This window comes from Pungitius pungitius, chromosome 14 (assembly GCF_949316345.1).
Source record: "Pungitius pungitius chromosome 14, fPunPun2.1, whole genome shotgun sequence".
NCBI classification, from domain to species: Eukaryota; Metazoa; Chordata; class Actinopteri; order Perciformes; family Gasterosteidae; genus Pungitius; species Pungitius pungitius.
In genome coordinates this window covers 243,159-268,458 of record NC_084913.1, presented here as the reverse complement: position 1 = coordinate 268,458, position 25,300 = coordinate 243,159, and the positions used below count along the sequence as shown (strand labels likewise).

Sequence of the window (25,300 nt, the reverse complement as noted above, 5' to 3'; positions counted from 1 at the left end):
ATGCTTAGTGTTTTGTGGTCTATTTTGTTGTCTTCATATTTTTCATTTCTTATGAGAGAAAAAGAAACACCTTGTTTTATGTTCGTACTCTAATAACTATTCATCACAGATCAATAAAGCTTGAGAGGCCACCAGAGGTCATCATTTCAGTGATAGAAGATCTTTGATGAAACTTTGCAGTAACAATGTTTTTAGTCAACTACATAATTCATTGTAAGATTTAGTTTCTTTATAGAATAAGATAATTAACTAATAAATGATGTATGAATGAATGAACAATAGATATATGAACACATTAATGCATCAACATATAGAATATATTTACACATCATTAGTAAGAGTTCTTTTTACAGTAATATTTCCGTACTTTTACAATCTTTTTACTTGATTTTATGTTATGAAATCAGTGATATAAGAATTTAATCATGAAATAACAACAGAAGTTTAAAATGGTGAAATACAAATGTTTATTATGCAAAAAAAAAAAATATCATCGCAATACTCGTCCAATAGAAACGGACCTCTGCTCGGTTTAAATCTTATGCACAAACATCTTTTACAGAATTAAGTTAATGAGGCTGAAACACAACCAGCTCCTCCTCATTTAAAGGAGCAGTCTCAAGTTTAAAATGAGGAACTACTCCTTTAAAATTTGTAGTTTTTCTGGTATTTTTCTAAAAGCAGCAGATAACTGAAAAAGACTTCAAACATCCTGCTTTTATTTAGTCTCTTTTCACAGGTCCTGTTCTCACTCGCCCTAAGCCCGGCCCCATTCACCTGTACCTGTTGGGAGGCGGAGCTTTAAGTGGACATGGGTATGAGTTAAGGCAGCTGATTTTTTCGGCAGTCACATGTTGTTAAATCCCATCATGCCTTTCATGTTGCCAGCGGCGCCCTGCTGGAACTGACGCATCATTGACTGCAGACCAGCCATCCCCCCTTCAAAATAAAATCACACGTCTTTCATCATTCCACATTCTACACGCTCTAACTTTAATAACAACAACAACAACAACAAGATGAGCTATAAGGAGGCCGGGTCTCACCCATGTGGTGCAGGACTCTGGGGTCCATCATTTTGGCCATCTGCTGGTTCAGTTTAGCCATCTGAGACGGGTTCACGTTCTTAGACATGTCTCCTCCTTCAAGACACATGAACCACATGAGACAAAGTCACACTGCTTAGTCCCCCAAGGTCTCGCATAGTGCTCGACCCCCCCCCGGGACCTGACAGGACTTAGGTCTCTCTCCCCCCATCTACCTTTGAAGAGTCCTTTGATGCCCCCCATCTTCTTCACCATCTGGGCGAACTTGGTGTACTGGGTCAGCAGCTCCTGGACATCTCTGGTAGCAACGCCGGCCCCCCGGCCGACCCTCTGGATGCGGTTTGGCTGCTTACTGAAGAGTTTCGCCCCGTCCTTGCTGTCCAGCTCTGAGGCACAAGGACACCAGTGAAGCGCCGTGTCTGTCTCTGTGGTGGAGTCCCTCTGGTGTCCCCGCGTGTCTTACCTTGGTCGTTCATACTGTCCATGATGGTCATCAGTTTCTTCAGTCGGGCCATTGATTCCTGCTCGTTTCCTTTGCTCATGAAGTCTGTCCCGAAACCAGGAATCATCCCCTGAAGGCAGCACACATGACCTCACGTTTACAGGTTGCGTGGCTCAGAGTCACATGACTGGTAGGTGTGCTCGCTGTGAACTGTTTACCATGATCTGCCCGAAAGGCCCCATCTTCATGATGTTCTGGAACTGCTCGTACATGTCCCTGAGGGTGAACTGACCTGGAGGTCAAAGGTCAAGACAAACATACCATATGAAGCATGCTCTCAGGTGTGTGAAGTGTACATTGCTGCTGGTGTTCGTGTCCGTCGCTCCTGAACCTGAAGGAGTTTCTCACCATGTTTCAGCTTGTCGATCAGCTCCTCGTTATCGTCCAGTTTGAGCTCGTTCACTCTGTCGATCAAACCTTCAATGTCTCCCATTCCTGAGAAGAAGGGGAGGAGTTACTTAAAGAGACACAGAGAGATGGTTTTCTCTGTAGTATGACCCCCCCCCCCCCCATCTGTAAACCACCCTACCGAGCAGTTTGCTGATGAAGGGCTGAGTCTTGAAGGGCTCAAAGTCATCAATGTGTTCTCCTGTCCCAATGAAGATGATGGGACTCCGGGTGGCTGCCACGCTGAGGAAACCACAGAAGAACAGTGTCAGCGACAGGAAACTGGGTCGATGTGACGTGACACACGTTTCTGTGACATCACAGCCTTACGCGCTCAGAGCTCCACCCCCTTTGGCGTGCCCGTCCAGTTTGGTGACGATCACAGAGGCCACGTCCACTTTGTCTTTGAAGGCCTTCGCCTGAGACTCACAGGCCTGCCCGATGGACGCGTCCATCACGTACACAATGTTATCAGGTTGCTATGGAAACACAGGTAGAAAGAAGCACCTGAAGGTGAAACATCCCGAGACTCTCCTCTGGTACCCGGTGACCTGTGGAGGCACGTTCAGGGACTCACCACCGCGTTGGAGACCTGCAGCATCTCCTCAAACAGAGAGTCTTCCTGTTTGTGGCGTCCACTCGTGTCCACAATGATGATCTCAAAGTTCTCCCCTTTGAACTTCTCCACTCCCTCAGCAGCAATGATTACCGGGTCCATCTCTGTGTAGCTACACACACACACACACACGTGACAAACAGGTGTGGCAAACAGCAGACAGAAGGGGGGTGGTCTCTGCGACTCACCTGCCGTAGAAGGGGATCCGAGCTTTGGTGGCGTTTTGCTTTAGTTGATCGAAAGCCCCTGAAATAGAAAGTACGAAACATGAAATAGAGTCAGGTGACTGAAAGGAGGTAAGCGCTGTGTCAGGTGACTGAAAGGAAAGGAAAGCTGAAGAGTACCGGCTCTGAAGGTGTCGGCACAGATTAGGCAGGTCTTCCATCCCTTCCTTTGGTAATAATAGGCCAGCTGCAGGAAGCAAAGCAGTCAGTGCGATGCTGAAAACTCTATTATTACTATATAATCCAACACTCCAGAGGCGGGGCCTTCAGTCACCTTGGAGCAGGTTGTAGTTTTCCCACTGCCCTGCAGACCAACAAACATGATGACGTTGTTCTTTCCTTTTGTGGGAGTCCAGGCCTTCACACCGGGGTCCACCAACTAGAAACAGGAGGAGCAACTTGATTCACCACCAACTACCAACTACTACTACTACTACTACTACTACCACTAACTACTACTACTACTACTACTACTACTACCACCTACCACTAACTACTACTACTACTACCACCTACCACTAACTACTACTACCACCTACCACCAACTACTACTACCACCTACCACTAACTACTACTACCACCTACCACTAACTACTACTAACTACTACTACTACCACCTACCACTAACTACTACCACTAACTACTACCACTAACTACTACTACCACCACCTACCACTAACTACTACTACTACTACTACTACTACACGTTACGATGGACTTTCTAGTTCTCAGTAAACTCGACAGAAGGTTCATTCAAATACAAACTGCTGATGGAGGACTTCCTCATATTTTGTTAATCTGGTTTTCCCACCTTGACGAGCTCCTTGAAGACGGCGTGTTGAATCATCCTCCTCTTGTTCAGACCTGAAGCCATCTCCTCCAGGTCTATGGCAGCCCTGAAGGGACAGAACACCACAGGTCAACCACAGTTGTGGGCCTGAACGGGACCAGGTCTAGACCCTGGATCAGGACTATTGATACACACTTGACATTCTCCCTCAGCTGTTTGACCAGTTTGATGTTGACGTCGGCCTCCAGGAGGGCAGCACACACCTCCTTTAACATAGCATTCAGCACCTGGAGCACAGGCAGAGTGGTTACTTTCCCCTGTCAATCACAGATAACCCGTGACATCATCAGAGGCCGGCCACATGACCTCTCCTGGGCACTTACCTCTTCATTGATAATGGTGGCGTTGCTGAGAGACCTCAGCGCCGAGGTGATCTTCCTCCCGAGGTCGGCCAACACCATGGTGGCGGCGTGAACTCAACCTGAAACACGTCACACATTTGGTGATTTGGTCTCCATGGCAACATGGACCTTGAATCAGCACTATAATCAATAGTTATGTTGGTTTTAACAGCCTGTTAACATGATGGATCACACCGATCGGGGAGGAGCTCACCGTGTGTGTGTGTGTGTGTGTGTAGGAGGAGGATCCCCTACTGAGCGCAGGTCGGCTGACAGGTGACGCTAAGAGCAAGCAGCAACACACGTCCTGTTTTGAGGGAGAAGAAGTCAATGAATCATCAACTGCTACGGTCTTCCTCTGGATTCGAATCGTCAAAGAAACGACCTACGGTCTATTCCTAACCACTATTCCTTGACCTCCGGAAAACATCACAAGGTCAAGGGAAGATGGTTAGGAGAGTTCACAAGGAGCAGCTAAGCCCCGCCCCCTGAGAGAGCATCGAGGAGTGCAAGAGGGCGGCGTTAAGGCAGCAGGTATTGAACCAATGAGAGTTAAATGTGATCAGTGTCACACTGGAACCATCCCAGACCCTCTCAGGCCTGCTGGAACCATCCAAGACCCTCTCAGGCCTACTGGGACCATCCAAGACCCTCTCAGGCCTACTGGGACCATCCAAGACCCTCTCAGGCCTACTGGAACCATCCCAGACCCTCTCAGGCCTGCTGGAACCATCCAAGACCCTCTCAGGCCTACTGGGACCATCCAAGACCCTCTCAGGCCTACTGGGACCATCCAAGACCCTCTCAGGCCTACTGGGACCATCCCAGACCCTCTCAGGCCTGCTGGAACCATCCCAGACCCTCTCAGGCCTACTGGAACCATCCCAGACCCTCTCAGGCCTACTGGAACCATCCCAGACCCTCTCAGGCCTACTGGGATGACCAGACACCATCAGGGTGGAGCCTCTAAGGTCACTTGAATATCTACCAAAGGATTGTCAAAACATATTAAGTTACCGATGTTGTTTTTTCAAAATCTCACGTGAGAACAAACTGCTAAAGTTAAAACTATTCAAGGAACTGTCAAACGATATGTGATGGGGGGCGGGTTTGAGTACTAAATAGCATCCGTAGGCGCTTCCACAGGAAGTGCGTCTGGATGACTGCCTCTTCCAGCGCTACATGGTGCTAGTGGGGAGACCTTTGATGGCTTGTGGGCTCAGATCGGGGACTGCTGAGGGAAGCGTCCCACGGAGACACACCTTGAGCTCAAGAACGGCTCTTTGAGAGCCACACACACCTGATTGTTGAGCAAACCTCCGGCAGTGTGTCGTTAAACAATACAATGACCCTACACTTTAATGCACTATATTCAGTGCAGTGATGGTTACCCACACACAGCTAACGTTAGGATTAATAAACTCTTTTTCTTCTGATTCTTCTGAACAGGGAGCACTTCAGCGCTGATGAACTAAACCCTAAAACCCCTAAAAAATGTTTAGTTTGTTGCAAGTTTCAATCTCTCCAGTCTGATCACATATGTGCAGAATTTGCATCACGTTTGGTCTCAACGCACCATTAGGATTGTAGTATTACTTTTAGCTAAAGTTCAGGGCTTATCCGAATTTAACTCAAAATGACAGGAAATGTTCCCCTCTCAGCCTGAAAATGTCACGCGTCAGAGGTGAAGTATATCTCACTAAATTAAATAAGTAGATAAGTAGAGAGAAACGCCGATGACGCGTGCAGGAAGTCCCTCGTGGACCAGACCGCCTCCTCTCAGAGCCCACGTAGACCAGAAGGCCGGGTTCTCATGAGGATGAGGCCCAACAAAGGAGACACAGCCGCAGCGAACGTTACGACTTGTAGGATTTTTAGTTCACCACTTAACACGACGTGAGGCGGCCATATTGTTTGTTTTGACGACGTATTAATGAAACTATTATTTTGGTACCCTCCTTTACAATGTGTTAAGAATTAAATACGCAGAAAGAATTTCCGGTTGGTTTTGGGTTAAAAATTGACTAAATGTTCACGATACAGATAAATTCTCTCCTGTAGGGTGACCAGCTAATACATATAACTTTAGTCAAAGTACATTATCGATTTGTACTTTCAACTGACTGAAGTCATTGGTCTCTTTCGTTGACAGATATCGTTTTTCTCTTTAATCCGTAAAAAAACCACAACGTTTAATCATTACACTACGTCATCGTATCGATTAGTCATTAACTCACGGTGTGCTGCTTAACACCGTCTAAGAAACAACAAAACGTCAGCTGTTTACGGCAGGACTCGGCGCTAACGTTAGCTTAGCAGCTAGCTGTGCGTTAGCTACATATTAACATAATAATGTGAACCACAGAGACACGTTATGTAGAGAATCAATACCAACCTACCGATTGTTGTTAACGTTACGTTTGTTGAAACAGCAGCTAGAAAACACCGGAACTTCACAGATGTACGTCATCCAATCCAAACTGACCCGGAAACGATGTGTTGTTCAGCTCTAGATTTAACGGTAGAGTGAACCAGCTACTGCCCCCTGCTGGACGCGCTATTACCTCTCCGCCCACAACACAACAGTGTTCTACTGTATCTACTGTAGGAACATACTGTATATACGAAAGAGAGCATACATATATATATATGTATATATATATATATATATATATATATATATATATATATATATATATATATATACTGGTTTTAAACCTAACAAAGTAAATCTTTAACCTCCTAGTTCCTCCAGCAGAGGGCAGTATCAATTCATACATTAAAAATACATACTAAAACATCTGTTGAAATTAACTTCAGTTGGATCAAAGTGTGGAGGCTCCTTGAGGCCCATGGAAGCCGCAGGAGGCGTCACACACTGAAACATTAACCCGAGAAGAGAAGAAGCAGTGTATAAAACTAATAATGACAACCTGCTCTTCTTCCTCACATGGCCTTACCACAGTGTTCAGTTAAACTACCTAAACTCCTCTGCAGTGTGATGACTGACAGCAGAGGAAGCGTGTGTGTGCCTCTCTTTGTGTTAGTGTGTGTGTGTGTGGATACACTGTGACGAAACACAGTTGAAGAGTTCAGAGAAGAAACAAAGCCATAAACAAGACTTTAATAACATGCTGCAAGACGGGCAGGCACACACACACACACACACATTAACACACACACACATTAACACTTCACCCTCTGTCTCTTGTGATGATCCTACAGTGACTTAATACAGGAAGAGAAAACAACACATTAATATCATTTTAAATCCATGTTCACAAACATATGATTATAAAATGATATGTTGTACAACAGAAACTAATAACCTTTGCTCACCAACCAATCAACCATCACACCATTAATTAACCCAACAATCACAACATGAATCAATCAACCAATCAACCAATCACACCATTCATCAATCAACCATCACACAGCTAACGCCAACGGTGTGATGAGAGCTGTGAGGCTCGACCTTCCTGGTTCTCCTGGCCCTGCAGAGAGTGATGAGCCTCACTTCCTGTCTGCTGGAGTCTGCAGGTCTGAGTGAGGAGGTCAGGGACAGGTGATAGTGAGTCAGTCTCTACAGGAGACAGGATAATTATTACTGAGGAGCTTTTAGTGTGATTTACAGTTCTGTGAGTCACAACCCTGAACCTCCTCGTCCTCAGGGTCTAAGTCCTGAATCACAAACAGCATCCTTCCACTTCACTCTGTACAGTGATGTCATCGTGGTACTATGAGGTCATCAGGACTTTTAAACAAGGTCAAGGGTCCCGCGCCTCCATTGTGTCAGTGTTATTGACCTGAGAAAGTCAGTCAGCCAATGTCCGTTTTTCCCAAAGGAAGGACACCAGGTAAGACCACATGTCCTTCAGTCCTAAAGGAAGGACACTAGGTGAGACCAAATGCCCCTCTGTCCCAAAGGAAGGACACCAGGAGAGAGAACACATGTCCTTTACTCCTAAAGGAAGGACACTGTGTGTCTAGGTTCTAGGTTTCGTCACCCTTAAACAAGTTGAACCAGATCCAGTTGAACACTCACTTTGAACTGAGGCCCAACAGGTCTATTCTGTACCAGGACTCTTTCACAAGACTTTTCTTATCTTTTTCTTCTTCTTCCCTTTCCGGTTCCGGTTAGTGTGAGTAGAGTAGAGTAGATTTGAATGTTTCTGATCTTTGGTTCTCTAACTGCGTTTTCTTCCTCTGTTGATGTACATGATCTAGTGAGTCTTTAGAACTGTTTTACTGCCTTGTGTGTGGAGTAATCTGGTATTAGGCAAGGTGTTTGTGGGAGGAATGGCGTCCTCCAAGATACCTCCATCCTGCCGGCAGTGAGTGTGGATCGTCCCCCGATAACAGCGTGGCGGTAGAGGAGGTGCTGCTGGCTGCCGATGAGCACGTCAGACACGATAAGCTGTGCTATTCAGGATGAATTAGGCTGTGGTGGTGTTCCTGTAAACAGGAGCTTCTTGTTTACAAACTGATCGAGAGTTCCGTTTTCATCAGGAAGGAGTTTCTGCAGATTTTCCCATGCGTTCGATGTTCTGTCGATCCCCCCCCGATGAACTGTTAAAGAAAGCGATTTGAAGGTTCGCGAAATTTGCCAGAAGGTTTAAAACAGCGGGTTTTGGGTGCAAAGTGTGGTACGTTCAGTCTCTGAGGGCACCAGCTGTTCATGGTCCTGGACTCCTGGACTTGTCCTTCAGGGTGAAGCACGGAGACGCTGCCTACACGGTGGACACTAGCTACGGACAGCTTAAGTGCTTTGAGTGTGGAGGGCGGTTCTCCTGTCTGCATCAGAAGCGGGTCGGCTCAGCAGACACCCACAGTATGGATGTCGGCGCACGAAGCAGTGATGATCCAACCGACGGATGAGGGACCTGCAGCCTGAACTACGGCTTGCGGACCTGTGGTCAAAACAATGGCCAGTGGACCTGTAGTCCAAGCTTCGGCTGGTGGACCTGGGGCCAGGCCAGCGGTGGTGGACTGCGGTACTGCAGGCTGCTGGTAAAAACAATGGTGAGAAAGAGCAGAGTCAAGCGGAGGAGCAACAGGCTGATGTTTCAGAGAACCGCAGCACTCAGAATGAAGGATCCCAGCCAGAGTATGCGAGGAAGCAGTGTGTCCAACAGTCAGCCATCATAGGGCATTCTTAGAAGAGAAGAATACATATATATATATATACTTTAAAAATGTTTTTGTGTTTTGAAGACCGGACCAAAGAACTTTAAAGTTGGAAAGAGTTGTCCCGTGCGTATTTTGCGCTAACAGGCCTTGTCAAGTTGGACTGGAGTTTAGAAATATCCAAGAACTAGACTGGGGCACCTTGGTGGTGCTGCTGAGTGTAAAGGCAGAAATAGAGAGCATCAAGAACTTTTAGTGTGGAATTTAACTGCACTTTGGACTGTACAGTGGATTGTCCAGGTGAGGAACCTCATCCACCATCATCTCACAGGTTCAACAGGGTCATCACACATCTGGACCTGCTAGACACATGGAGAATCAAACATCCACAGTCTACACATAGGTGAGGGTCAACAATACCAGGGTGAGTGCAGCCAGCGGAGAACACAGTTGTCCTCCAATGAGAAGATCCGTGATTCAATCCCATGACCTGCTAACCCGCATGTTGATGTCTCCTCGGGAAAGTGTGTGTGTGGTAGCTCCTGTCATCGGTGTGTGAATGGGGGAATGATTACATGAAGTTTTTAAAGCTTTAATTGATCAGAAGAGATCTACCACTGTACAGTCTCAGGCCTCCAGGAGGCAGAGTGATCACCAACCAGGGCGAGATGAGGAACCTCCACCATGGGTTTCTATGCTGACCACTTTGGGGTGGAGGAGTCTCATAAGACACTCTGAATGTGTGCAGAACAAATAATGTGAACTTTGCTATTGTGTTGTTGATCAGGAGAAGGCCTTTGACAGGGTGGATCACTTATATTTGTTTTTTGCGCTGTGTTTGGTTTTGGTGATGGTTTTGTGGCTTGGTGCTCAATGTATGGTGAAGACAGGGTCTCAACCCTCCTGTTAATGAGGGGGGCATTGACAGTCAGTCAAAAATTGCTTCCAGCTCAGAGGCTGCTCTGTGACAAGCTACTTCGACACCATTTGCTGAGGAGAGCGGTTCCTGCTGCAACCAGAGACGTTGGATTGTACAGGACTCGTTCTACAGCTCGGGGCTACAGGTGTGGCAGAACTCAACTACTCGTGCTACGGCTGAGGTTGCTGGAATGTGTATTTCTGAGCAACCTTTGTTCTCTAACAACCTTTAGAAACTCATACCCTGCAAACTGCCAACCAGCGAGCAAGTCTCAGAGATTTCTGGCTGCACCAAACTGGGCCACATGATGAGGATGACGGCGACATGGATGGAGGCCCTGAGGGACTCCAGCAGAATCACTGCAGTCTGCTCAATCAAGTGGTGGTGGAGGTCTGTGGTGCACCAGGCCCCAGACAGAACTCTGCAACGGCTTTGAGTACTGCTTCCCCTCTCTGTCCATCACCCCCTGTGTGGGGGAGTGAGAGGAGAGGATTTCACCTTATTACCTTTACAACCTCGCACCTGAAGAAGTTCCAGGACTTAGACAAAAAAAGCTTTCAATACACTTGCATCAAATTTGTCAAACTTGCGCTGTTTAACCGGGGTAAAGGAGTCCAGGTGGAGTTTCTTCAGTCCAGATACTTCCCTGAAAGACAGCTGTCCATCATTGTTTAAAGTGTCCATTGAAAAGCAGACAGTGGAGAGAGGTGCAGGGGAAAAGCCACTGGGTCCAGAGGAACGAACTTATTAGAAAAGGATGGGCGATGTGACGGCTTTCGGCCCGACATTTGGAGGGGGGGGGGGGGGGGGGGGGGCTGATCCTTCATGATGGTTGAATGAGTTGTTTTTTAATTTAAATTGTATGACCTGACGATGATCTGTCCTGTATCAATACACGTTTTTTTTAAAATATTCTATTAAAAGCTATTTAAATTAAATTAAAATAGATTTTTTAAACATTGATGACATTTTAAACAGACTTTTTTGAGATTCTACAATGAAAACACAGAATATCACAAACTATCACATAACTATATATAACTGTCGGAAAGGAGTGTGTGTCTGTCTGGAGGGTTGTGTGTGTGTGTGTGTGAGTGTGTGTCTTTGTGGGTTGTCCCTGCAGCAGGAGGAGGATCATATTAGACCTCAGGTCATCTCCTCCTCTCAGCACTCCATCTCTCTGCTCCTCTCGGCTCCTCTTGGCTCGACTCAGATCGCTTTGAACTGGACCAGGACCCGCATCGACACTGAGACCGGGGACCGGCAGAGCAGGAGCGGGACCTGCACGACCTGCGTTCCGGTCGCGGGCTCCCGCCATGCTCGGCCCCGTGAAGATGGAAGGGCACGAGGCTCCGGACTGGAGCGGATACTACAGCGAGGAGGTCAGTGACTCTCTGCCGGCTTTAGCGCCTCTTTCACGGCCTTGAGAGGCTGCGGCAGCCAGGTCCGATCCGGTTCCGATTGATCCGCATCCGTAGAAACTGTTCAAGTCAGGAGGAAGTGAAGCGCGCAGCGTTACTACACATTTAAGACACATTTTATTGCACACAGTTATTAAGTTATTTGATGAAAGTTAAACTTGATTTTTTTTCGAAGGGAAATGTGAGTTATAACAATACAAAAAATAACAGTAACAATAAAAAAATACATAATTGTGAAAGTAAATAATAATTCAAATGATTGTAGTTATAATGACAAAACATTATAATATAACAATTGTTGATAATAAACACAATAATAATAACGTGTTAGGCCTATTTAATTTCTCTTTCCGATCGAAAATAAAAATGTTGATGTAAGAATTACTTGGAGATAATTTAGGTTTTTATAAGCGAGGCGGTTCGATCAGGAAGCGTCTTTTTCAAAGGATTCTTGAACGAAAATAAATTGATCAAAGGATAAAATCACAGATTTATAATCTGATAATAAAATGAATAATCTTTTTTAAGATGATAAAGATTATTTTTATTGGCTAAATATATTTTTAATTATTTATCTTGTATATATTAAGGTAAAACAAGTCAAGTGAATTGATACAAATATCAGCTGAATTTGATTAATTATAAATCTGTGATTGTTGAAATAATCTGCGTCACAGAATATTAATATTAGCACATCATTCAATAATTGTATCAAAATTGAAATTCTAGTTTAAAGGTTATGTAATTGTATAATAAATAATGGTCGAGCGAATCAAATTAAAAGAGTTACAATATGATGCTGCCAATGCTCAAATGATATCTAGTTGTTCTACAAATAAATAAATAAATATATATACGAATATAATATGAATATAAACATATGTAAATATAAAATCACATATATTCTCGTAGGGTGAAGAGTTCCGCGGGTTAGATCCGCGCAGGAGAAAACGGAGGAAGAAGAAAGTGCTGATCACGATGAATTAATATAATAAATAATAACAATAATAATACAAATAATAATGGAATAATAATAATGGAATCATTTGCTTCTGGTTCTGGTTTCATTTCAAATCTAAACGCGTTGATCGAAATGAAGCGCGTCGGTGATAAATATCTGTTATATAATATCTGAATAATATATAAATATCTATAATATATATACGTCAAATTATAAATTAAATAATACAATTTCTTAACTTTAACATTTGTCATCTAAAATGATTCAAACACCTAATGAGTAATCTTTCACTAGATTTTCAAAATAAAAGCTCTGCTTTTCAACTTTTTTTCGGGATAATTACGAATCAATTAAAGGTCGTTTATGTGACAATAATTTTCTAAATGTGAATATTTAGAAAACTTAAAGTGAAATATTTTCATCTGGTTTATTATTGATACATGCAAAGGAAGAATGGCCGGGGGGGGGGGTTATCATTATTTATTATTTATTATATTATCATTTTCTCACTGGTTCTGTTGTAAAGAGTTCTGCTGTGGTCTTACTGGTTCTGGTGTAACTGGTCTGTCTCCGGTCTCTGTGCAGGTCTACTCTCCGATGGCGGGCGGTGGGATGGGTTCTGGTCTCGGGATGGGATCCATGTCAGGCTACATGTGTGGCAGCGGAACCACCTCCGGCTCCTTCAACATGTCGTACGGCGGGACTGGCATGAGCCCCCCCCCAGTGGGGGGGATGGGTGGCCCGGCTCCAGTGGCCATGTCAGGTCTGGGGGGGGGCGTGGCCTCAATGGGCGGGACCTTGAGCCCGTCCAGTATGACATCGGCCCAGCAGGCTTCCATGGGCCTGAACCCGTACGGTGCTTTAAGTCCTGCCATGAGCCCCGGCGCGGCGTATGGCGGCGGCGGTTTAAACAGAGGCCGTGACAACAAGGCCTTCAGGAGGAGCTACCCGCACGCCAAGCCCCCCTACTCCTACATCTCCCTCATCACCATGGCGATCCAACAGGCGCCCAGTAAGATGCTCACACTAAGCGAGATCTACCAGTGGATCATGGACCTGTTCCCATACTACCGGCAGAACCAACAGCGCTGGCAGAACTCCATCCGGCACTCGCTCTCCTTCAACGACTGCTTCGTCAAGGTGTCCCGCTCGCCCGACAAGCCGGGGAAGGGGTCCTACTGGACCCTGCACCCAGACTCCGGCAACATGTTCGAGAACGGCTGCTACCTGCGGCGCCAAAAAAGGTTCAAGTGCGACAAAAGGCCTCAGAGTAAGTCCGACGGCAGGAAGGAGCCGAGCGAGGGGGCGTCGCCATGCAAGGACAAGCCCCCAGGGCTGCTGGACCCCTCCTTGCTGCCCTCCTCCAGCCAGGCCTCCACGCCTCCCGGCCTGGACCTGCGGGGGTGTGGGCCGTTGGACTCCAAGGTGTCTGGCTCCCAACTGTTGTCCTCCCTGTCATTGCCCCCCCATTCCATGGCGCACGAGTCCCAGCTGCACCTGAAGGGAGACCCCCACTACTCCTTCAACCACCCCTTCTCCATCAATAACTTGATGTCATCCTCAGAGCAGCAGCACAAACTGGACCTGAAGGCCTACGAGGCGCTGCAGTACTCCTCCTATGGGGCGGGGGGGGGGCGGGCCGTGGAGCCGCTAGAGGCCTCTTACTACCAGGGGGTCTACCCCAGACCACTCCTCAACACCTCCTAGTCCTCTGCTCTGGACTCTCACTTCCTGCATGCTGCCATCCTGGACTTCCTGTCTGACTGTGATGACACAGCTGGAACTGAAGTCCTGAACCAGGACCACAACTCAAGAGACGCCTTAATACTGCGCCGTTCACTTAATACTCAGCCATTCTCGGTCTGAATCCTCCTTTTACAACGTGAGTCACAAACGTCCTTGTGCTCCCGATGATACATTTCAGAAACATCTGGATTCACAACTGATCTCATTTACTGGATTTAAATATTTGTTCCAGATAACTCAGGGGCCCTAAAACAAACACTGCTAATAGTTTGTATTAACTTTTACAGCGGCCCGCAGCCCACAGCCCTAACTCCCTCCTAATTACAACCAGCAAACTTCACTTTGATTTCAAACATTTTAAAATCTAAATAATAAATGAAGTTCTTCCTGGTCACAGTTTTTTTAATGAGTTGAGGCCCAGAGACAAAGATTTAAATAACTTCAAGGTCAAAAGAATCTTTTTGATTAGGAATATGAGAAGGGTTCATTTCTCCCATGACCTTGTCTGACCTGCTGAGGGGTCATGACCCCCCCCACGCAGATTAAAGTTCCTGGTTCAAAGGGCTGTGTGTCTGTATCCGGGCAGATTTCTGATCGAACCTACGTGTAATAACGTATCTATTGATCCATGATTGATGAATGATTCATTCTGAGAAGGGACAAATTATTATTACAAAACGGTCCTTTAATATATACACATATATATCTGTATTCATCTATAGACATATATGTGTACATATGTTTGTTTGAGACTGTGTGTAAAAAGAGTCACTTCCTGTTGTATTTAAACTTCCTGTTGTATCTAAACTGCAGCGCAACTTCTGTCCATCAGTGACTAAGGTTATTAATTGTTCTTATTGTGTGCATGAAGCTGGAGGTCGTCGTCTTCCACTCGCTGATCCTCTTCCTCTTCCTCTTCCTCTTCCTTCATTTTCATCGTCTTATACCTGTTCTTCCTTGTCTTCCTCTTCTTTTTCAAAAATGTCTGAAACTGGAACAAGGATGTATGGAAGGATGTTTTTGAGGAAGTAAGGAACTAAGGATGGAAGGGCGATTGTGAGGAAGTAAGGAAGGAAGGATGTTTGTGAGGAAGCAAGGAACTAAGGATACTTGTGAGGAAGCAAGGAACTAAGGATGGAAGGGCGATTGTGAGGAAGTAAGGAAGGAAGGATGTTTGTGAGGAAGCAAGGAACTAAGGATACTTGTGAGGAAGCAAGGAACTAAGGATGGAAGGGCGATTGTGAGGAAGTAAGGAAGGAAGGATGTTTGTGGCCTCCAGCTTGTCCTCGTTGTGTGTTGGTTTTTGACTTTGCTGCATGTTCTTCTTCATGTTGTTAACTTATTCTGTCATTTTTAAATAAAACAATAAAACGTGTTGATTTGGGTTTTCTCTCTGTGCCCCCCCCCCTCCCTCCTCAGACATGCTGGTGAACATAGTGAACCCTCCTTTGTGGGTTTTAACCTGAACACATTTCCACACATTTCACTTTGATATGAAGCCTTTTCTTTTATTCTTCTGATAAGCCGTAAAACGTCTTTAATGCTACGTGAAAATCACCAGACGACACACAGCTGCTCCATGTTATACAAACTTATGTCGATACACATACACATATATATCTATATATATACACATATATATCTATATCTATATATATACACATATATATATATATATATATATATATATATATATATATATACATGTGTATATCTATATATATACACATATATATATATCTATATCTACATATATATCTATATCTATATATATACAGATACATATGTATGTGTATGTGTATGTAAATGGTTGTTGGTGTTTAATCAGGAACTCCCCCCTCTAGTCTCGCTCATAGTTGTTGTTGATGGGCCCACCAGCGTCGCCTTGGTAACAGCATTAGAACCATGTACAGGTGAGCAGTCACAGGTGAGCAGGAGTAGGGGAGGGGCCTCAGCACGCAGCATGTGGGAGGATAAGCAGAGTGTAATCAATCATTATTAGATTAATCATTTTAAATCAATACATAATAAAAAATATATTTTATTTAAAATTAGCTTAATTAGAGGATTATTCAATACATATTGAAAAGTAGATTTTTATTTAATAAAATAGTAATAAGTGAATAATGTGTGTGTAATGGGTCTTTAATGTAAGATGTATATATTTTGTACAATGTGACATGTAGGTGTATTTTGTGTGTGATGTGTATAATATGTGTAGTAATATATGTAACCACCTTAGTCACAGCGTTTCAGCGGACTAGTTTTATTTACTTCATATTTCCTGCCTGTGGTAAATATGTTCTGTAATGCAAACAATACTCAATTATATTTATCGACCAAGAGGCACCAATTAGCTCATTAAACCTAATTTTCAAAACCTCGATGACCTGAAGCTTGGATGTTATTCTACTATTTGTCATTTATGTGGTGATCCAGCAGTAAAGACTTGATCAGGATGTGTTCATTAAATCTCAGATTAAGCTCACGTTAAGAACATTTTTATTACATTTAAGTATGAGGGGCGGAAACACTCACCAGATTTAAGAGTAGGCTTTAGGGCCGGTTTAAGATTATAGCCGTGGAGGCTGGTGGATTTTTATGTTGATTTATAAACATCCCAGTATGATTCAATGTAAAAGAAAAACGCATTATTACCTTGCAGTTAAACATTTAACATTTATTCCAACAGTTTAACATAATGAGGACAATCAGTATATCAATGAATATATATATATATTCATTGAGATGCACCTGTGAACCTAGTTTGTCCCGATCAGTGTGTTGAGTAAAGACTTAAAGCCTCACAAAACACAATGAACTATTTTGGATGAAATGTCCCTGTTTTCATCCACGTCCTGGTTGTGTGCCCTCAGCACCGTCCTGTGGTCTCAGCTGGGTACCGATGTTAACTTTAACAGGTGACGTCATGAATAGACAGTGTTAGCATGTAGCTAACTAGCTAGCTAACATCCCAGGTGTAGAGGTGTCTTCTCTTTCAGGCCGGTCCGTGTTCTGATGGTGAGGTTGGGCTCATCTGGGTCCAGCTGTTTCACCGCTAGTTTCTCATTAACTTCAAGCTGTCACTGGTTCATAGTGAATCCCAAATAAATAAGGGGCAAAAGGAACCCATTTGAGCTTCTTCTATGTATTTGATATTAAAGAATCATACCTTTAATTTGAAATGAAGGAGTTTAAAGTATCTTTAATTGTAAAATAAACAACAATGATGAAGAACAGAATGTGAAAAATGTCATGGTTCAAATAAGCAATAATAAAATAAAATAATTGTTTTCTGATGATGAGAAAAGATGATCGTTGTTATTGTCACGGTTTGGGTTCATGTCCTGTTTTATTTTGTAGTTTCATGTCTCTTGTGTCCCAGGGTTAAGGTCACTTCCTGCCTTGTCCCGTCTTCCCCTGTGATTATCTGCCGTGTCCATGATTGTTTCCACCTGTGTCACCTGCTCCCCCCTGTGCATTTAAGCCCTGTCAGTCTCTTGTCCCTGCTCGTGTCGATGTAGTCGGCAGTCTGTAGTCGTCATGTCACGTCATGTCACGTCATGTCATGTCATGTCAGGTCACGTCATGTCATGTCAGGTCAGGTGCTTATCCTTGTGTCCTTAGTTCCTGGTCCCTGTCTCATTTGGGCTTTTCCTTCACTTGTTGTTTTGGATTCAAAGTTTGGACTATAAAAGTCCTTTTTTGTTCGTGCAAACTCAAGCATTTGTAGTACTTCAGCCTCAAAGTACTTCAGACCCATAGTACTTCTGACTTGTAGTACGTCAGGCTCGTAGTACTTCAGATTCTTAGTACTTCAGACTCACAGTATTTCAGGCTTGTAGTACCTCATACTTGTAGTACTTCCAGTTTGCAGTGGCTTTGCTTCGTCTGGTAGAGCTTTTGAATTAAAATGTCCATTTAAAGGCGCAGTACTTTTCTGCATAACGCATTTATAACGCAATACGTTAATGTATTTATAACGTAATCTTACATCTTATATTTATATATATATATATATATTATTGGAAATATAGTCAGCAGTTGATTCAATATTTCATATGAAAAAGAATAATTTATCAGTAATAAAAATCGATTGTAAAAGACATTGTACTTGAACAGTGAGGGGCTCCTCGTACTACATGCTGTATCGCAGTACTTCCTCCTCTACACCCGTAAACATGTAGCAGGGCCCTGTGCCACCCAGTCTGCTGTAATGCGAGCCATATGTTCGTGGCGGGGGAGGGGGGGGGGGGGTCCCGGGGTCCCAGCATCATTTGAGTGAAGCTTTTCTCTCCTCTCGAGCCTTATGGAGGGAAATGTTGTCCCTTTCTTCTGCTCGCCTTTCAATCGCTACCCAGAAAGATACGGGCTGGGGCCGGGGGCCGGAGGGGGGGGGCACGGGGGACCACTCAGCCCTTTGGAGGGGGATTGGAATTAATTATCTCCAATAACACGATTGTGTTCCAGCCACAAAAAGAGCAAAGAAGAAATCCTCTCCAGAATGAGAGAGAGGAGAAGAAAAGAAGACAAAGAAGGGGGGGGGCAGACAGTGGTGCACTTTGGTGGACGAAACCATCACATACGTATGTATTATTAACATTTATGTGTGTCAAAACATGTGTATGTATATATATATTTATATATTTATATGTGTGTGTGCAAATGCACATGTCTGTATTTTATAAACAGTTTGAACTTGGCGACAGTGGCGCATGGAGTAGAGAGCGTGAGCTGGGACACTTGTCCCATGTCCCATGTCCCATGTTGAAGTGTCCCTGAGCAAGACACCCAGCGTTAAAAAAACATGGGTTTAAAATGCAATGTAAGTCGCTCTGGATAAAAGACACGGAACGTAATGTTAAGATCAGCTGCCAGACGACCAGAGAGCGGAGCTTCTGATACAGACATCAACACAAGGATGTGTGAGACTCACACACACACTCACACACACACACTCACACACACACACGCCCCCTCTCCCAGGTGGCGTCAGAAGTTGGAGCTCCTACAAACTGAGTCTTTCTTCAGAACAAGCAGATTACCGGCTGCAGGATTAAACCAGAACACCCAAGATGACCACGAGTGGTCCGCCGTCACCATGGTAACTAGGCGGCAGGGGGACACACACGCATACACAAACAGATGCATGCTGATGAAAACTTTAGTCTGTAAAATATCTCTGAGGTGCAAAATTTAAATCAGTGAAAAATAAATTCTTTGAATAACTATTATTTAATTCAGTTTTCTTTTGTTGGATCGAGTCTCATTGATTACATGTTTCCAATTTTATTGTTACCTCAATTTTCAATATTAATACTATAATATAATTATGGTTATTATTATCGATAATGTGATTAATATTACTATTGTCATTGTCATTATTGTTAATATTATTATTATGTTATTACTACCTGTTTTTTCTTATTACTTCTCCCCCTGTATGTACTTTAGTATAAAGTACATACTTTACATGTAATTTACTAACAGAGTACACGTTATAGTGGCAGTGTTCATTTCATACTGGTGGAGTAAGTACTTTGTGCTGATGGAGTAATGTTCCAATCAGAATCGTTTCAGAAATGAAATCATAAAGAAGAAGCTTCATCTTTTTTACTTTAATCCGACTTGTTGAAAGTTGTCAAAGTTAAATTTTAATTAGAAGTTTTTAGGGAACAAGAAGTCAGAGCAGCTTCCAACTATTAGTCACATCCTTAAATCAACAGAGAGGAGGAGTAGAGAATTATAAGTTTTATTCATTATGTAACAGAGGAGCTTTTCTTTAAAACATTCTTCATGAATTCTCAAAAAAATAAAAAGCTTTAAAGCATCAAGTCGACTAAATCAACATTTCAATAAATAAAAAACAACTAAAAATAATTTAACCAGGTTTGTTGAATTGTCTTTTCTGCATAAAACTCTAAATGATTGGTTGTAACTCATCTATAAATATGAACCAAATATAATATTAACACTTTAATTTACATCAAGCTCCGCCCACCTGACGGCAGCCATCTTGCTCATGGAAACGTTCCTCTGAACTCGGGTAGCCTCCCTTTTATCAACATGCGTTCTCGCTTGAGTCACAATACCCGCATGTGACTCGCCACGTGTCACTTTAGGAATTTTTCCTGTCGAGAAGTTACTTGTTTAATCAACATTTAATTCACAAGGAGCTCCAGCTTGTGGGACTGTGTAGTCAGCTCAGAGAGCAGCTTGATGTGACCCTCCTGTAACATGAGGGTTCATGACTTTTAATCTGCTGTCAGACTGTTGTTTGTTCTCCGGTAACGTAACGTTTGTTTAGATTCATAGCTTCAAACCCAGTAGAACGTCTTGTCTGTGTCCACAGTGAGGCTTGTTGTCCTGTATATGTATATCATGTGTATTAAAACCAACAATGCTTTAAATAAAGGACATGAGGGGACCGTCATCAAGACTCTGAAGCAGCAGGACGTCGGCTTCAAGGGGCTCTGAACTGTAATAATAATAAATGCATATTTAACAAATCCCTCTAATATCTTGCATGTGTGGTCAGCTGCTTGCTTACATGCTTGAAAATGTTTCTATTCATTTAATTGTTCAACCATGTCAGCGTTCACCTGTAGCCTCATTGATCACTGAGTCATAGATATGAAGTACTGTATTAATCACTATTGATATTTAGACACAGATGAGCTTCAGGTACATCAAACTTAATGTGTAGTGATTTTTGTGCATTTACCTGTATGAGGACTACCACACTGATTATTATCCTCTTGATGTTCAACTAACAAGAAAACAAACATTAGGTCTGTGGAATGTGTATCCATTAAAACATTAACTCATTAATTATTGTTACTTTATGAAACCTTTATACAGCTAATGCAGTCTGATGTAATACAACAGCCCTGATTAAATGTTCCTCTGTAACTTTTTATGTGTTTCTTCCATCCAATATGAATAAATATTAGATATACAGTGTAATCCAGTTCTTCTGCTCCTCTTCATCTTCATCAGAAACATTACAGACTGGACAGCACTTCTGATCTCATACATTCACATATTGGGGATCATTCTTTAATGTCTATATATATCTATATATAAAAGGGTTTCCTCTGGGCGAGTAAGGGGGCGTGGCCTCTACACCCACACTGTGGGCGAGTAAGGAGGCGTGGCCTCTACACCCACATTGTGGGCGAGTAAGGGGGCGTGGCCTCTACACTCACATAATAGCCGATGGATACAGCACCAACATGTGAAGGATTGGAGGCAGTTCTCCAGAAGCATTCTCTCATCATTTTCAGTCAATTTTGGGACTCAGTAAAAAAATTGATTTAATTCACGTTTAAGCTGATAAATGTAAAAATCCATTCAAATTTATTTATTTCATGATTACATCAGAACACACTAATAAAAATATAGAGTTTAAGATAAACACAGAAAGAAAGAGAATACTTGTATTCTATACCTATACATATTAAAAGATGTATAAAACATAAACAATAACTGCAGGTGTATTTGCCAAAGACTCATCTGAAGAGAGGCAATAGGAGATAGGAGGTAGGAGGTAGCAGGTAGGACACAGGAGACATAGTTCTTTGTGGTTCCAGGAGCAGGTGTGTGAGATAACTGAGAGGAGATCACATGACGGCTCGGAGGCTTCCGGTCCCGACTTTCTTCCTCAGAACCTCGACCAGCCGCTCCAACCTGAGGGAGGAGGGGGGGCTTTAACCAGATTGACCACTAGTACTTCTTAGTACAGCAAGTACTTGTTAGTAAAAAGATCAAGTTGGTCACTGGTAGGAAGTACTGAGCGTTCTTCTGATCTATGCAGTTAAAGAAACAACTTTCCACAAGATTCCACCTGCAGTGATGATGTTTCTACCTGAGTCACATCTCCACCTGCTTTCTGCTTTTAGCCGTAGAGCTCAGTGATGAAGGTGTTTAATGTCGGCTTGTGGATATTACCCTGTGGCTCTGGGTGGAGGAGGAGAAAAGGAGGAACAACTCAGATGATGAGAAGCTGACCCTGGATGACTTTCTAACTCTGACTCTCTCTGTCTCTTCCCTTCCAAAAGCAAATTAAACTTCCCGTCTCTAATAACCAGCAGATTTCCATCACCCCCCCCCCCTCACACACTCCAGAGAGCAAATATTCCTCTCTGCACTATTCACAAACTTGGGAGGCTCTTCAGAGCCGGCCAGCCCCCCACTGGCAGCCAAATTAGAGCAGAAAGCTGCAGGTTTGAGCCCAGGAGGACGACTTAAGCTGCTTTCATCATGAATCTCATCCCTTCATCTTCACTCTGATGAGATGAGAAGAATCCTCGTTATTTAGCGTCATCCCGGACCAGCAAGGATTAATTCTCCCTGAGACACTCGCTCCGATGTCCACGGAATATGAATCATTGGAACCAAATCCCTTTAGTCCAACACGCTTAACCAGTCTTTGAACACATCCCAGAGTCTCTGATGGACGTCGTTAGAAACAGACACATGTTACTGGTGAGAGTCAACACGCACTCACTGGGCTTACTGGTCCCACTGGTTTCACTAGTGTCACTGGTGTCACTAGTCCTACTGGTTTCACTAGTGTCACTGGTGTCACTAGTCCTACTGGTCTCACTGGTTTCACTAGTGTCACTGGTGTCACTGGTCTCACTGGTGTCACTGGTCCTACTGGTCTCACTGGTGTCACTAGTCCTACTGGTCTCACTGGTGTCACTAGTCCTACTGGTCTCACTAGTGTCACTGGTCCTACTGGTCTCACTGGTGTCACTGGTCCTACTGGTCTCACTGGTGTCACTAGTCCTACTGGTCTCACTGGTGTCACTAGTCCTACTGGTCTCACTGGTGTCACTTGTCTCATTGGTGTCACTAGTCCTACTGGTCTCACTGGTGTCACTTGTCTCATTGGTGTCACTAGTCCTACTGGTCTCACTGGTCTCACTAGTGTCATTGGTGTCACTAGTCCTACTGGTCTCACTAGTGTCACTGGTCCTACTGGTCTCACTGGTGTCACTAGTATCACTGGTGTCACTGGTCTCACTGGTGTCACTAGTCCTACTGGTCTCACTGGTGTCACTAGTCCTACTGGTCTCACTGGTGTCACTAGTCCTACTGGTCTCACTGGTCTCACTAGTGTCATTGGTATCACTAGTCCTACTGGTCTGAGTCGACATCAATTGATTGACAGGAACCATTCAAACCATTTGACTCATCTGTCAAAGTTGTGAGGGTTTACGGTGTAAATGTTTACACGTATCTACACACACACACACGCAAGTACACATACAGATATTCATGTACCCACACAAACACACACACACATACATAAATGCACACACTGCTAAACTTCCAGCTGTTATTGAGCCGTCTGTGTGTCCGTTGTCTGAAATGTGAGATTATGGATGAATCTTATGATAATAAAGGAATAAGCTGATGTCTGTGTTCTCTCTTCACTGCAGTGGAAGCAGCAACAGAAAAAGGAATTTTCATCCATGCCTGAAATGAAACCCACATTTTTAAATAAGGCACTCATGAGCCAAAGTAAAAACTATGACATTACTGAAAATGTCCATCCCATTTGTGGTTGGATTCCATTTTAAGATCCACTGAAGTTCCTGTTGCTCATGTTAAAACAAAGAGTCGAGAATTCTCTCAATTTTTTTTAATACAATGTTGTTAAATGATGAAGTTAAAAGGCTTGAGTTAAGAAAAATACTGAAAGGGAGTATGGGAATTAGAGGAGAAGGAATCCAGCACTAGTATAAAAACAGGTGCACAGGTATGTTCAGTGTGTCATGGTAACGTGTAATGAGTCTTACTTGAGGACTTTCTCGCTGGCCTCTCGCTCTGCGTCCTGACAGCGCTGAAGCTCCGCCCCCATATTCTGCTTCTCGTTGGACAGCTGCTGCACCTGGAGCAGTAGGGCTGGACCCTGATGAGATGGCTGCAACAAACCCACTGGAGAGCCTCCATCACTGGGAAGAGGGGCAAAGAGGTCCTGAAAGCTGAGGGTAGGAGAAAACAGGATGTTAATATATATATAGATAAATATATACATATATAAGTATTAACTCCATTCAACCAGTTCACCAATCCACCGGTTCAACAGTTCACTAGTTCAACCAGTTCAACCACTTGACCCAGTTCACCCAACTAGTTAACTCAGTTGACCTTGAAACTTATTCACTAGTTCATTAGTCTTGTTGTGTGCGTGTGTGTGTGTGTGTTAACCTGTTAACCAAGGTGTGTGTTGTTCAATGAGCTCCTACATGAACAAGACGCAGGTCAGAGATCAAAGGCCAGAGGCTCCTTATTGTTCCTGACCTGCATCTAATAAAGCTTTAGTCAGTGTTGGGAAAGTTCACTTTCTACATGAACTAGTTCAAAGTTCAGTTCACACATTTTAAAATGAACTAGTTCAGTTCATGGTTCAAACTTCAAAATATTTGAACTAAGTTCACAGTTCCAACTAGTTCAGTTCTTTTTTTCCATATGTTGCTGCAAGCTATTATTTTTCAAAATTATTGCCACAACCCAGAACCACAGACAGCAATTATTTGATCAGTTTTAACACTGAAGCTATGCATCAGATTTCATCTTCATATCCAGTTTTGAATCCTTATCCAACCAGGGTTTACATTAGCATTGAGGGGACATTGTTGCTTTAATGTTGCTGTCCATTCACTCCACACCAGCAGCAGCTGCAGCGTTCACCCCTACAGCACATTCTCACACACATGCTGCTTGAATGGTCTTTTTTAAATAAGGAATAAAAACACGACAGTTATCATTAAGGTGCAAATGTTTGCAAAGAAAGGTCAGATTCCTCCATCCTCACCGACCTTGTCAGTAACTTCATAAAACTCATTTAAATTATTATACGCCGTCTCTTTGCTACACGCAGCTGTCGCCTCCATGCGTTTCTTTTTTTTTGATGACGCATGCGCGCTGCGACACTGGAGGCTGGTGTTGCCAGATCGGGTGTTTTTTCCGCTACTTATTAAGGCGCGTTTACGGTGTGTTTTCTATAGAAATCTGGCGCCCTATTTGAACGATGTTAACCTGAAAGAACGAGCCGTTCAGTCACCAGAATGAAAGAGTTCACAGTGACGTTCATCATTAATACAGTACGTTCAGTTCACATTCACCCAAAATATGAACGAGTTC

The 25,300-nt window shown here is 43.6% G+C and overlaps 3 protein-coding genes across 5 annotated transcripts in view; 1 reads left to right on the top strand and 2 right to left on the bottom strand.

Moving 5' to 3' along the window:
- Nucleotides 1-444: 444 nt before the first annotated feature.
- srp54 (signal recognition particle 54) lies at nt 445-6,492 on the bottom strand. 3 transcript variants are annotated; one of them, XM_037487109.2, is made up of 17 exons: nt 6,366-6,480; nt 4,181-4,273; nt 3,949-4,046; nt 3,761-3,852; nt 3,587-3,671; nt 3,050-3,154; nt 2,896-2,962; nt 2,740-2,797; nt 2,513-2,663; nt 2,266-2,414; nt 2,078-2,178; nt 1,897-1,983; nt 1,707-1,780; nt 1,510-1,618; nt 1,262-1,432; nt 1,047-1,142; nt 445-939 (listed from the first exon to the last, which is right to left on the bottom strand). In XM_037487109.2, the coding sequence occupies exons 3-17, from the start codon at nt 4,024-4,026 to the stop codon at nt 848-850; spliced, it is 1,515 nt and encodes a 504-aa protein (XP_037343006.1). In that variant the 5' UTR covers nt 4,027-4,046; nt 4,181-4,273; nt 6,366-6,480; the 3' UTR covers nt 445-847. The 3 variants fall into 3 exon arrangements, with proteins under 3 accessions (XP_037343006.1, XP_037343008.1, XP_037343010.1); XM_037487111.2 differs by having other exon boundaries at nt 3,949-4,047; nt 4,186-4,273; XM_037487113.2 differs by lacking the exon at nt 4,181-4,273 and having other exon boundaries at nt 6,366-6,492.
- A 4,712-nt stretch (nt 6,493-11,204) lies between these two features.
- foxa1 (forkhead box A1) lies at nt 11,205-15,512 on the top strand. The gene is made up of 2 exons (XM_037485701.2): nt 11,205-11,397; nt 12,983-15,512. The coding sequence occupies exons 1-2, from the start codon at nt 11,332-11,334 to the stop codon at nt 14,102-14,104; spliced, it is 1,188 nt and encodes a 395-aa protein (XP_037341598.1). The 5' UTR covers nt 11,205-11,331; the 3' UTR covers nt 14,105-15,512.
- A 4,526-nt stretch (nt 15,513-20,038) lies between these two features.
- The window catches only part of mipol1 (mirror-image polydactyly 1), a 31,369-nt gene continuing 26,107 nt past the window's right edge, over nt 20,039-25,300 (bottom strand). The window contains exons 14-15 of the mRNA XM_062557385.1: nt 23,953-24,138; nt 20,039-21,832 (exon numbers count right to left, since the gene is read on the bottom strand). Coding sequence (XP_062413369.1) covers nt 21,766-21,832; nt 23,953-24,138 — 253 coding nt within the window. The 3' untranslated portion in view covers nt 20,039-21,765. The remainder of the gene's footprint in view (nt 21,833-23,952; nt 24,139-25,300) is intronic.